This window comes from Belonocnema kinseyi, chromosome 2, assembly GCF_010883055.1.
Source record: "Belonocnema kinseyi isolate 2016_QV_RU_SX_M_011 chromosome 2, B_treatae_v1, whole genome shotgun sequence".
Lineage (NCBI taxonomy): Eukaryota > Metazoa > Arthropoda > Insecta > Hymenoptera > Cynipidae > Belonocnema > Belonocnema kinseyi.
Window position 1 is genome coordinate 113262324 of NC_046658.1, and position 14733 is coordinate 113277056.

General features: G+C 28.9%; 1 protein-coding gene across 4 annotated transcripts in view; it reads left to right on the forward strand.

Moving 5' to 3' along the window:
- LOC117167933 (ral guanine nucleotide dissociation stimulator) overlaps window positions 1–14733 on the forward strand; it is a 114357-nt gene that overhangs the window by 57931 nt on the left and 41693 nt on the right. For 3 of the 4 annotated variants that reach the window (XM_033353185.1, XM_033353184.1, XM_033353183.1), the window contains exon 2: window positions 7571–7924. The exons of the other annotated variant lie outside the window; for it this stretch is intronic. In XM_033353185.1, coding sequence (XP_033209076.1) covers window positions 7763–7924 — 162 coding nt within the window. In that variant the 5' untranslated portion in view covers window positions 7571–7762. The remainder of the gene's footprint in view (window positions 1–7570; window positions 7925–14733) is intronic. 4 annotated transcript variants of the gene reach the window in all.

Sequence of the window (14733 nt, forward strand, 5' to 3'; positions counted from 1 at the left end):
AATAACCAAAATATTGTACTGAAAATGTGAAGTTAGTGACTGAATGATAATCTGAAGCATCTTCTGATTTCTTAATTAAAAATAAACATTTTTCATCAAAAACGCTAACGTAAAATAACAGAAAAGTGAAAGTAAGCTTCAATTGTTAAAAAGATCCTAAATCTTGATTAAATTATAAGATAATCTTTGTTGTGAAATACCAATTTTCGGTGTAAAAAAATAATCTTCTTTTAAATCAAATGATTTTTTAATAAAAATTTTAATTCTTCATAATGAAGTGGAGGTAAAAAAATCTACAATTGTTCAAGCTCATAAATTTTATTATTTCAAACATAATCATTGGATTTGAATCTTATGATTTTTGTGTAAAATAACAGTTCCAGGTGAAACATACCAACACAACCTGAAGTTGTTAAACAATTGTAAATATTCCTAGAAATCTAATAATTTTGCATTAAAAATCGCAGGGTCTACGGTCACTGAAAAAATTCAGATTTTTGTACAGAAATTTCAGTATACGTAACCACAGCCATTAAAAATGCCAATAATTTCCGTTAAACAACTGTAGCACAATCGCAAAACATAAATTCTTGACAAATTTTTAGTCGTTGTTTAAAGATGGTGAAAATTTTAGTCTTCGAATTTTTATGATTTTATATTAAAATTCTTTTAAAAATATAATAATTTTCAGTGAAAAGCACTAACATGAAACATTTATAATATTTTCAATAATTTATTGACACTTTTGTCGAAATTTATTTCTTGTTCTCCCTAATTGAAAATTGAACCGACTGTTATTTTGATATTGCGATTAAAAGTCCAAATTTTTGTAAAAACTCTCCATATTTTTTTCTGAAGTAGGGTATGTCAGGCGTGTATTAGATACTCACAAGGTTCTAAAAATAGAGCAAATTTTCAACATCAGAAAAGTGTTACTCTACACTGCAGAGCAGAGTTATCTTTTTTTTTTGCTTATGAAACCGAGAGTACTTAAAAGGTGATGAGACATCATGGGGGGGGGGGGGTATCTGGTGACTGTTCACCTTTTCATAAAAAATGTAAAGGGTCGTGCTGGCTGTAGTTGAGTTTGAACCTACAAAGAGCAATGCAAGGGTCGAGGAAATATCGAGCTACAGCACTTTCCAGACAGGTGCTTGTAGCAGACTAATATGATGAGAAAAAATAAATAATTCTATTACTGTATTATTTTTAAGTACCACTAAATTTGTACATTGTCCATTAATTACTTCATTATAAAAAATATTAATTTGAGAACCGCTGTATATCTGTTGCACAATAAATCACAAGTTATTCCTTTAGTTTAAAATCCATCAGGGTGTCTACTGACCGAGAAACCGGGTTAGCCTGGAATTTTGAGCACCGAAGAAAAGGCCGGAAAACAGCCAGGAAATATTTTAATTTTTTGAAAACCAGGAATTTTTCAGATTTATTTTGATTTTTGCAATAAATAGCGTCTCGCTCTGCGAAAAAAAATATTTGGAATTATGCTCAGTTTTACCGACCATCTCCGTTAAAATTTCGATGATTATTTTATATTTAAGGTTTTAAACTTAATGTTAACCAATTTTCGAAAAAAACTGATTCGAAGTTGGAGATTGCCATTGTTATATATTTTGTTCTCAAATTGGCACTCTTCTGCGGAACGTCACTATATGTATTCTGAAATAACATCAGTTAATTCCTTGCGCAAAATTTTGTAGGCCGCTTATTAAATCACAGATGTCATACTCTTTCCAATTTTTAAAGTTTTATCTCTTTTTTGCACTGCATTCAAGAAAATTGATACTTCCCCCTTTTTGTGTGTTTTTTCGCTTAAATGAGAAGAACCGATTTAATAGAAATCAATAAGAAAATCCAACTATTTTTGAATTTTAATTAAAGTTCATTCTTTTTAATTGAAAAGTCTACTGTTATATTGTTGGTTCTGAATTCTTCTCTTATGGTTAAAAATTCTACTATTTAATTGAAAATTCTTGTTTTTTGATACAAAATTTGTCCTTTTGGATTGAAAATCCATATTTTGGTTAAAAATTCTACAAGCAGGCTGAAAATGTAATTATCTTCTTGAAAATTCAACTATTTTGTTAATAATTCATATTTTCTGGTTGAAACTTAATTACTTTTATTTTCTTTGGTAAAAATTTAATTATTTTGTTTAAAATTCAGCAATTTAGTTAAAAAAAGTCATCGTTTTTGGTCGAAAATTCAATTGTTTTGTTGAAAACGCCTTTTTTTTATAGAAATTTCGTCCTTTTAGATTGAAAATTCACCTATTTTTAGAAAAGTCGTATTTTTTATTGAAGTGATTTTTCTTGATGTATTTGAAAGGTTTACTATTATATTTATGGTTTAGAATTACCCGTTTTGGTTAAAAATTCTACTATTTAGTGGAAAATTTAATCCTTTTCTTTAAAAGTTATATTTTCTGGTTGAAAGTTAATTAATTTTATTTCAAAAGTGTACTATTATATTTTGGGTTCAGAATTAATCTCTTTTTGTTAAAAATAATATTATTCAGCTAAAAATTTAATTACTTTTTTCTTGTATATTCATATATTTTGTTAAAAGGTCATATCTTTTTGTTGAAAATTAAACTGTTTTGTTCAACAGTCGTCGTTCTGGATATAAAATTCTTCCTTTTGGATTGAAAATTCATCTTTTTGTAGAATATTATTCTTTTTTGATTGAAAGCTGATTATTTTTTTATTGAAAAGTCTACTATTATTGTTTTTGTTCTGAATTCATCTGTTTTGGTCCAAAATTCTAATATTTGGTTTCAAAATTAATTATATTGTTGAAAAGTTATCTCTTTTGTTAAAAGTCTTCTTTTTTGTTGATAATTCATCTTTTTTATTTAAAATTAATTATTTTGATTGGAAAAATCTACTATTATATTTTTAGTTCAGAACTAATCTCTTTTGGTTTAAAATTCAGTTATTTTGGTTGAAAACTGAATTATTTTATTGAAAATTTAACTGTTTTGTTGGACATTCATTTTTTTGTATATAAAATCCGTTCTTTTGGATTCTAAATTCATCTTTTGGGTAAAAATTCAATCGTTTGGTTGAAAATTAATTGAAAGTCAAATTTCTTCTCACATAATTCGACTTTTTAGCTTGAATAATCAAACTCTCTTGTTGAAAATTCCACTACTTTGTTGAAAATGCAATATATGTCGACTTGAATTCTTGGACATATGTTACCTACAATAATGCTATTTAAAATTATATATTCCCCTGTATTCTTGAAAAATCACCTTATTTCCCTTTTTTGAGAACATTTTGGCATGTGAAGTTTACAATGACTTTTAGAATAATCTACATTACATATTTTACATATATAATTCTTTGTTTAATAATAATTATTACGAGCTCTTAAAAATCAACCGGAAAAAAATGTAATTTTTGACGGAGAAAACCGGACAATAGCCTGGAATCTTTTTTTTTTTAGTTTGAGTTGAGACCCTGACCATGCCTTGTAGTTTGAACTGCATAGTTGGTCGTTCAAACGACCGATTGAACAGCCAAGGGCTGCCGGATGACCTTTAGATATTTATCACTAACCTTTCGCCGATCGATAATTTCCTACCTGTCGCTGACATGTACATAAACAAAAGCCTTTTCAACGACCCACACCTTTCGAATTCGTGCTCGGTGAACGTTAAGTAAAACTATTATGTATCCTGAAGAGTGGGCTTCCAAGCATGATGACCACAACTTCTGTTGAAACGAGCGCTAACGAGGAAACGCCAAATTGCGCTACCAAGTGAACGCGAATTCAACACGCGGATGTACAGGGTGTTGATTTTTAAGTTTAAATCTGAGGTTTCTGTGAATTCGGAAAGTTTAACGATATTTTAATTTCAGGGATAGTGTAGTTTAAAAGTTTTATAATAGAAGGCTTCGAAGTTGGCATTATTAAGGAGTATAATTATGGGGTTGATGAATGGTAGGGATTTTAGTCTGCTTGGTCGACAAGTTTTTAGAAAGTGGCTTTTCCTATAATATTAGTTTACTTCCTTAATATTGTTATTACAGATTCCCAACTTTATTTCTTAATTTTGTTTATTTCAGGAACCATATTAGTTCAATAGTTGAATTTTAGGTAAAAAAGTGTACATTTTTCGGGAAAATTGGATTAAAGGGGATTTCATTTATTACTAAAAACCGTTTGTATCATATGGGTATCTTATGGTTATTTTATAGTTAAAAAAAATAAGTTATTCATGTTTGACTCTAAAAAAATACATATTTGTCAGTAGATAGATTTTCATTCCTTTTTCTCATCAATTTTTTCACTTAAATGTGAACTTAGCTTATATAGAAACCAATAAGAAAAGTTCATTATTCTTGGTTGAATTTTTTTCTAAAATTTACTATTCTATTTTTTCTTGAGAATTCATCTTTTTTATTTAACAATTATATTATATGATTGAAAATTAACTTTTTTGTTCAATATTTATATTTTTTGGTTGAAAATTCAACTCTTTGTAGAAAAATTGTCTTTATCCTGAAAATTGAACAAATTGGTTGAAATTTCTTTGTTTATTGGCCTAAAATCTTTTTTTAATTAAAAGATCAATTAGTTTGTTGGGAATTCTTCTTTTTCAAATGAATTTAACTATTGTAGATTAAAAAATTTTTTAATTTGGTTGAAGTATACACTAATAATTTTTTCGTTGAGAATTCGTCTTACATGGCTTAAAATGTTATTAAATGTTTGAACATTTTATTATTTTGTTGAAAAATCAGCAATTTCGATAAAAATGTATCTTTTTTAGTTAGAATTTAACTGTTTTGTAGAAAGTTTGCCTTTTTAGTTGAAAATTCATCTCTTTATTTAAACATGAAACTCCTTTCTTGACAATTCATCTTTTTTGGTTGAAAATTCAACTATTTTAGTAAAATATGTTTAACTGAAAATTACCGTTTTCTCGAGAATTTTATATTTTAGGATCGAATCTTTTAACTGTTATTTAGAACATTAATCTTTTTGGCTTAACATTAATTTTATTTAAAAGGACTTATTCTGTTATTTTTGTGAAAAATCTCCTTTTTTCCTTAATTTAAAGCATTTTGACATGTGAAGTCTCTGTTACTTTTATAAAGATTTTTTTTATTTTCAACTACAGAATATTTATACTTCGGGTTTTGTTTTTTGATTAAATCGTTGACGATCACTTTGCTGTCGACAGTATCTTTCAAATCTACTAACCTTTTAAAAAGGGAGAAAATTAGGTCAAAGTTCTTGACAGAAAGAAAAGGGGACAGATGTTGATCCCTGTTATCCCCTTATAATTTATTAAAACGCTGAAATAATTTGGTTTGCCATTTTGTTGATTAAAAAAACAAAGTAGTTTTAGTTCCTGAAAAAAATGATGCTAGTCGACCAAACTCCTTTACTTCAATCAACCAGTTTGTCTGTGATTTTAAGCTTGAAATAGTAAAAAATATGTTTTAGTTATTGACAAGCAAAGCTTAATCTTTCGAAATATTTATTTTATACGAGAAAAAATGTTGCGTTTTTTGCCGTTCAGAACTTTAGGCACATGCTGCTTGTATGACATATTTCAACAAATATTTTGTCGATTGAACCAAATTATGTTTATTTAGTTAATTTAACTCAAACTTTTGATGAAATAAAAAAACTTCATCAACCTAATTATAAATTATTTTCAAAACTTTTTATTGGGAAAGCTTGCAAGCTCGAACGTTACAGTTCAGCTTTGAGGTGAGATCAGTTTAAAGTGTCTAAAGTCTAAACTAAACTCTTAAGTGTTTTCTATTCTTTATTATTTTAAAGTGCATACGAAGGTTCCTGATTCAACTTAATTATAGACTGTTTTAAAAACTCATGACTTAAAAAATCTTGGAAGCTCTCCAATTTCGAAATTATCAATTGTGAAATTTTCTCTATGTCAGAGTGTTTTGAAGTTTACATTCTTCACATCAAATTTGAAGTGTCTAAAGAAATACAAAATTCTTGATTGTTTATTATTATTCATGTGTTTAAAGTACATTGCAAGCAGTACACTTCAGATCTTTCTCTTTTGCAAAATTGAAATCTAAAAATATATTATAAATTTAGAATGTTGAAACCTAATAAATTAATCATTTAACTGATCAGAGGACATTTTTCTTCCCTTTAGGAAGTGTCTTTCAATCTATAATCTGAATTCTGAAACAAAGACCACCTTGTAGATTAATTTGCTCCTCAGCCTCAATGAGACAATAAGAACTCAAGCATTTCCTCCTGCTCTTCCAAATTACCTTATTAAAAACCTATAACCTTGTTTTGTATTGATTTTCTCTTGTACTTTTATCGAAGTTGACTCAAGGTAGCAAATAAGGAAGTTTCTTGATTGTACTTTATAAAATTCTTTTCGTTTTTTGCCCTCTATTCCCTTAATTAATTGCTTCGTTAATTTTCTACAGAATTTCGCTATTTCATTCAACTTCTTAATCGTTTTACTCTTTCGATATCTTGAAGAAGTTACATTTACCATTTTGAAACTCTAAATTGATCACTAAAGACAACTCCCATGATTTAATTGCTCAGAATTCATTCGATCCGCTACAAACGAAGAATTTTAGTGTATGTCTCAAATTAAATGAAACATGATACAATGGAGCTAAGGGATTGTCCATATATTATACCAAAAACAATTGGCTGTCTTATGAAATTTTTTGTATAAATTGAAGAAACCGATTCGATGTGAAAAGCATCATGGTACAAACAAAAATATCCTCGGCAACGAATGTGAAAAATTAACATGAAAATATGCAAAATTGATGTTTCATAAAAACCGTGACTATATGCATAAGCAATATGAATTGTTTCAATGGTAAAAGTTTTGCAAATTTATTTGTCGTTAATTAAAAAAAAAATTTCAAACTAAAAAACATTCAAACCCTCAGTGGTGGGCAAAAGTGATATCCATTTTTTTTTTAAATCACGGGTTATTCTGTTAAGACACCTCAACTTCTACATGTACCTCAAAAACTGATTTTTATCACTCCTCTCTACCCTTTTATAACTTGATTTCTCACATGCACATCCTTTATATATATACAATAAAACCTCGGCTACAAAATACACCTTAAAGTTAGTATTATATACTTTTAAAATTTACTTAAATTATTATATTAAAAGGAATATTATGTAACATTTATCGTATTACCTCCCCCCCCCCCACACCATCAAAACAAGAACATAACAGCTCCTCTTGAACCCTCCGTTAACAATAAAAGCGTTACGTACTCTGTTATGTAATTCGTAATACGTAATATATGGACGAACCCCATTCATAATAACGAAAATTCTATGTTTTTTAAAATAATTTATTTTGTTTATGCGGCAAACAAAAGAATTAGTATTAAGAATCTAACAAAATCCAAATAAAATGAAATATAAGGTAAGGTGTACAAGTCAACAGTTGCTCAACAAGAAGAATTAGGCTATAGAACATTAACATTCATTTGAAAAAAACCTTGCTAATCATAATTAACAGTGCATTTTCGAAAACGACAATGAGTGCTAATAATTGCAGATTCCGTGAAGAGCTTTTCGGAAGGAAAAATTTGGTATCGATTTCAACAATAGCATATCAGGGTTTGAAACAATGTCGATTTTTCAGCGAATTAAAGCAATTAAGATATTAATCGATACGTGAAGGTTGAAATTTGTTGTGGTGATTCGATTGGAAGAAAGCTAGGGGAGAAAGGAGGCATCTCCATTGTGGATGCTGTGGCCTGTGTTGGGGGATGACGGGCTGAGGCCCTCGTCGCCTCCGGGGGCGGCCAATGTCAAGGGGTTCAACAGACTGACGCCCCTTCTCCTATGCGCCCCTTGCAAGCCAACTATTAGAAAAATCCAGAGTTCCACCCAGTGGTACGTCCAGCAGGTAAAGAAAAAATTTCTTCAGTCGTTTTTTTTACTTGTGTGCCTGCTCACTTTTATTATAGTCGATAATGTCTATTGCGAGAAGACTGCATTGTAGAAAATATACAAGGGTGTGTACTCAGCTGAAAACCCTGGCCAGGAAGTTTTTTCGAGCGTGCTTAAGTTTTTTTTAATTGCAATAGAAAATTAATTGTTAATATTTTTTCATTGCTAAAAGTGGCTTTCATCGTATTGTATTTTTAATGATTTAGATCAAACTTCTTTGTATCATTTTTGCTAATGAAAGAGAAATATTTTGTATTGAAAATATTAATATATTAAATGTGTACTGGATTTTAAGTATGAAGATAAAAAGCATTTGTTTAAATCATTTTTTAAATTCATGGGCCTTAGGAACAAATGAAAGAATTCATAATTATGTTTTCGATATTATTAATTAATTTTGCTTATGCGATGGTGATAAGTGATATATTTAATTGGGTGGTACATGAAAGTGTTTCGTTTTGAAAATGGTTCTCCTACGAATCATTCCTTTTTGTGCTGAAATTTCGTTTGAATTTTGAAATTATTAAAAAAAATATTTAACGGTCACTCAGTCCCAAAATTAAATACTTTAATTAAATACCTAAAAACTTGCAACATCAAGAAATTACTTTTCCTTTCATAAAGGTACGTTTTAAAAAACAATGATTTAATTTCAGATATGAATATAAACATCTTTTATCCATTCCGATATTGATGGGGACTGTAGAATGACATTCTGTAAAATAAAATTGTGGCATACATATTCCAATTTTTGGTTAAAATTAAATTATTAAATTATGAAGAAAAATAATATCCGAAAATAATCTGGAGGCACCTGGAAAAAATCTGGAATTTTCAGGGATTTTTTTCAGGATTTGAGTAGGCACCTTGTATACAATCAAGTTTACTTAATCTGAGATAGGACAATTTTACAAATACTCAGTGAATTGAGGAGCTGAATTTTGGTTTGAGAAAGTAGTAAAAATTAAAGACGATGATAAAACAAATTCAGTCATTAAAAAATTTCTTTGTAGTTTGAATTTTCAAACTAAAAGCATTTAACGTAGAAACTTGTAATCAAACCAATCTGTTTGTTTGATTGAAAAAAGGATATTTCCTTATTAAAACTAATTTTTTTTTCAATGCTAACAATTTTTTTTATCGAACCTAACAAAAGAGGTTAACAAATTGGAAATCATTCAAAATTCATTGTAAATTTTATTTTAATTTTTAAGATTAAATTACAATTTAAAAATCATATACACCGAAAAATTAAACAGATAATATTTAAATTTGTTGTTTTGAAAATATCTTGGACATAAAAGTAGTTGAAAAATGAAAAATTTACAAAATTTTGAAGTACATATGAAAATTGCAATCACAATTCTAAAGCTTTTTTACGTTTAAAATTATGAATCCTTCTTATTTTTAAATAATTTAAACAGAAGGTGCAGTTTAAATTATAAAATTTAAAAACTGTATTTTCCTAAAAAGAATGAAATTTAGAAAACCTGCAAATTTGAAATAATTTCAATAAAAATATTTGTAAATTTGTACCATAAAGTAAAAATAATTGCTTTCATTTTTAAAACGGTAAAATTGGTTCGTCTTAAATTCAGGACAATTTTCTGAATTAAAATAAAATAGGTTTAAAATTAACAATTCGCTATTTCCACCACAGAATTCAGTCTCAAGTTAAGTCAAATTTTACTTAAAATCCGACTAAATTTGCTTAAATTCATCAAAATTGTAACATTTGATTTTCCTGTTTAATTGTTCAGTTATTTCTACAAAATATCGCCATTTTACTTTTGTTAAATGTAATGAGAAATATCACCTCTTGAATTCATTATTTATTTATGTAAAGATACAATAGTTGAAAATGTAAATAATAATAGAAAATAGGCATGGATATTTGACATTAAACACAGTTTTGATTTCTTTTGAATGCTTTTGATTGCATGGACTTTTTGATTATGTAATAGTTATTTTAACCGGGATACGTGAGAGAAATAGAACAAAAAGTGTAAAAAAATGGTTTATTATTTTTATTTTTGACGAATAATAGCAAAACTAAAAGTGTATTTAGTTAATATTAGTTCCAAAATTCACCCCATCGAGTGCGACGGCACCCATTCGAGTAAAGGTAATTAAATAGCATTAAATTTAAACATAATAATTAATAAAATCATTCTCTGTTTGTCTATGGTTGTCTCGATATTTTAAAATATATATAAAAACCTATATTCTAAGTTTCTGAATATGAATTTGTTGACGCAAATGTAACAGAAACCCAAAAAATGTGTTAAACATGAATCGAAACAATCGATAAAAAATATATATCATGTTTTTTGTTCCCAATATTCTATCGAAGTGTAAAAAAATTTACTGAGGGGTAAGTTAATGAAAAATTCCATGAAGTAATTTTTCCGCAGAAACCTTGGAAGTAGAAAAAAAAGCAGACACTTGTCTCTTGCTAGCCCACATTATTCGCGAGGATTACTTCACAGACATGTATGCGTAATGTGTAATTTTACACCTCTATATAAAAAATTTATTGAATTTGCATCACTTTCATTCTTAACGCATAATCACAGATGGTAAGCATTTTACGGAGTAATCAGGGGCACGGTGTCATCGAGACATTAACACCTTTTAAATATAAATATTAGCGATAGGTCCACTGCGAGATAATGAATAATGCGGTCGTATCGTAAAACAACTTCGATGAATGAATGTTGCTTAGCATGCAAAAGAATCGGATGACTAGTGCATTCTTATATCATAAATGAATCACTATTTCAGATTTTCTCAAGGAAAAACGTCGATAGTCATCAAAGCTATGCAGAATTTATCAGATTTTGAATCTTTCTCTAGCAATTTTTCATTTCAATGAAACATTCATCAACATTTTTTAATATTTAAAAAAAAAAGGTCTTCGCTTAAGACCTGAACTAAATTTCAGAGATGAGTCTTAATTTTAGACAAATGTTACTTTAAATCAGACAAATCTTGGGCTTAGATCTAAACAAACTTGATTATTTAAACAGCTGATTTATTAAAAAAAAAATCATCTACTTGTAATAGCAAAAGGATTTTATTAGGGTCCATAGAGCTGTAATACGAAATGCAAAAGTTATACTTTGAATGATGATATTATTTCAAATTTTCAAATATTTAAAAATATTCTTATGTTAAATTTTTCCAAAATTATCTTTGGTCTTTCTACTTTAAATAGTTTCCTTCTTTGATCAACAAAGATTTGCATGGACAAATATTTTCTTTTTTATTTGGTCGTATGTTAACAATTTCAGATGTTCTGTCACTGCTGTTAAGTTTGATACGTGTAAAAAACACTAAACTCCATATTTCAGAATATTTCACTATTATTCTTGTTAATAAAACATCCGCTGACTCTTAAAATATGTTTTTTTACATTTTAAAAACAATTTATAACAATATTAATGAAAATAAATAATAAAAATTAGAATTTTACATGATGGCTTCAGTGATATTAAAATTTTTACCTATTTCAAGTTGCATTGTTCCTAAATTAGTTAAAAAATTATTTTTCTGATGTGTAAATGTATTTATAAAAATGTATATTAAACTATTTAACTAACTTCGAACTGTTGAAAGATTGTTGCATTTTACAATGAAAGAAAAAAGTTATCACAGCCTGAATCTAATTTTTAGTTCCCCTGTTATAATTTATCATTATAAATAATGAAAATCGATTATTTTCAGGAAAACTCTGTTTTTATTTCTTAAGGTAGTTATGCCGAAAATCAGATATATGAAAAAAATAGTTTTTTCTGATTTTAAGAATTATATTAAAATTCACGGATGTCATTTCACATATAAAACATTATTTTGTATAGAAAAATCATCTAAGATAATAAAATAAAATTATTTTAACAATGTTTTTGCTATTGGAGTTTTTCTTACTATATCGTTTCTTATACCATTTTGGATAAATTGTTTAATTTTAATAAATGATGACTTAATTTGTTGGACAAACATTCTCTATAACTTTATTGTTTTTAACTTTGTAAAGAAAATTTTCCTACGGTTAAAATAGTTAAAACAATTTTTTTAAAAGAAAATTTTTTTGCAGCAAAGTACTATATTTGATAATTGTTAACTTTCTGTCGAAATTTGAAAAAGCGAAATTGTAGGAAATGTCTTTCCCGAAATGTAAGCCACGATGTACTAACATTCAACCTTTTTTTAAAAATTTATTCACAATAGCTATTCTTTTATTAAGTATATATAGTCGGTTTAAAACTTTTTTTCATACAAAATTATGTTTTTCGCTTTCATAAGACATGACTAATAAACTGATAATATCATTTAAATTTTGAAAATAAAAAAAAGTCTTTGTTTTCCAGAGACCAGGTTTTTGGTACAACGACCTTAAACTTAAAACATCTGAAAAAACTGACTTAAAAATATTCTTTGTGCATGAAAAAGTAATTAACAAACTCTTGATGCAAAGGGTGATAAAATAATAGGAATTTACTATCTCACATTTACAATCCTCTTTATTATTTCTTTTCTATCCTGATTGTAATACTATCTTGGGGATTGTTATGAGAGTTGATGATTCTGCGAACTTGGATTGTATGCTGCACTAATTAAAAATAAATGAGATAACAATTATTTAAATTTACTTTTAAATATTGAGACAATTTTTCTAGTCTCATAGTAAAAAATTATTTTCCAATCCTCCCAAGGCATGTTTTGTTATAATTGTGCGTGATGAGTAAGAGGGCGGGGAATACTTGGTAATTACACATTACCTGACCGGAAACTGACTTCTATCTGCCGCTAATGGGATTCCTGTAAGAAAGGCCTTTGTTTGTAAAAACACAACATAATTGTCCTTGAGCATATCACACATTGCTCTAGGAGTTTTACTAAAATTTCTCACACTTTTGATTATTTTTTGTTATGTAAGTGATATCATCTTATGCATGAATATAGTTTATATAATCTCTCTAAAGCTCTAGAAATTCGACTGAAATTTAATCCTTCGTCTCACAGTAAAAAAGAATACATAAAGTTGTTTCACCTTAAAATCTGGCTGGATTGCATTCAGAAATATTTAACTGGATTTAAGCAAGAGAGGTGAAAATTCAGAACCTCATCTAAATTTCACAATTGAGTCTTAAATTCAGCGAAATTTTACTTAAAATTAGATCAATTTTGTGAAATTCGAAACAAAATTCACTGAATTTAAATCAAATAAATTTCAGGCTGTATCAATTAACACAGTTACCCTTTCAATTCAGAAATGTGTTCTGATTTCATTTTTTTAACCGAATCAATTTTAAATTACTTCAGGAAATCCTTCTCTTATGATAATTTACTAACGATCAATAATTTTTTTTTACAAACAATTTTAAAATCAAATTCACTACTTGACTACTGGTTAATAAATACAGTAAAACCCTGAGACTGGGCCGATTTTGGGGCTGGAGGAGGTGGGGAATTACCCAGGTGAAGGGCCGTTTAGTTGAAAACGCTTTTGTTTGTTCACACCTGAGTGACTGCCGCTTACCCCGCGCAGCTCTTTTTACGCCCACTTGCGGCGCGGCGTAAATTCTCGGAAGTACTATATCAGAGAGCCTTATCTCAGAGTTTCACTGTAGTTGTTATTTATTTTTAAAGTATTATAAACAAATACAGATTTTCGTCAGTTTCGTACATGCAGATTTCGTTTTTTATTCAATGGAATTAACTCTAAATAGCATGGAAAAATCCTTCCCTTGTGATAATTTATCAAATGGCATTGAATTTTCAACAAATGGTTGTATTTTTTACGAGATCGATTGTCAGTAACTCAGAAAGGTCCCTATTTATTAGGAGATTTTATCAGGTGATATAAATGGTTATTTTATTTTAAAAAAATTTATAAGCAAATACGAATCATCAATTTGTAACCTATATCTTTATTTTCTTTGATGAAATTAGTTCTAAATAACGTGGCCATATACCTATATTACTAGTCAGTCTGATAAGTTCCTGAAAAATGAAACACGGAGACGTTTTTTTGGCCAAAGTCGGTTTTATTTTTCAACATACTCTCCTTTTAGGTTGATACAGTGAAGCCAACGATTTTCTAACTTTTTGATACCGTCCGAAAAGTACTCGATCGGAAGGTCTCCAACATACGCCTCAGTTTCAGCTATGAGCTCCTCATTTGAGTAAAAACGCTTACCGGTGAGCCATCTCTTCAGGTTAGGGAACAAGTAATAGTCGCTGGGGGCCAGGTCTGGTGAATACGATGGCTGAGGAACCAATTCGAAGTTCATGCAATTTTGCTTGTGCAACTAAGCATGAATGAACAGGCGCACTGTCGTGATGATAACGCGGTTTTTTCTTCTTCAAATGCGGTCGTTTTTCGGCGATTTCGATTTTCAATCAGTCCAATAATGATGAATAGTATGCTCCGGTTATAGTTTTACCTTTTTCAAGATAGTCCACGAATATTATGCCATGTGCATCCCAAAATACGGAGGCCATAACCTTTCCGACCCATTGTTGCGTTTTTGGACGCTTCGGAGCACTTTGGCTCGGTGGAACCCACTGTTTTGCCTGTTGCGTTGACTCAGGAGTGTAGCAGTGGATCCAGGTTTCATCCATGGTTATGAATCGGTGCAAAAACTCGGTCGGCTTACCCGAAAATAATGCCAAATTCTGCTGGGAAGTTGTCACATGAATTCGTTTTTGGTCCACTGTGAGCAAACGCGGCACCCATCGCGCGCAGAGCTTCTTCATGCC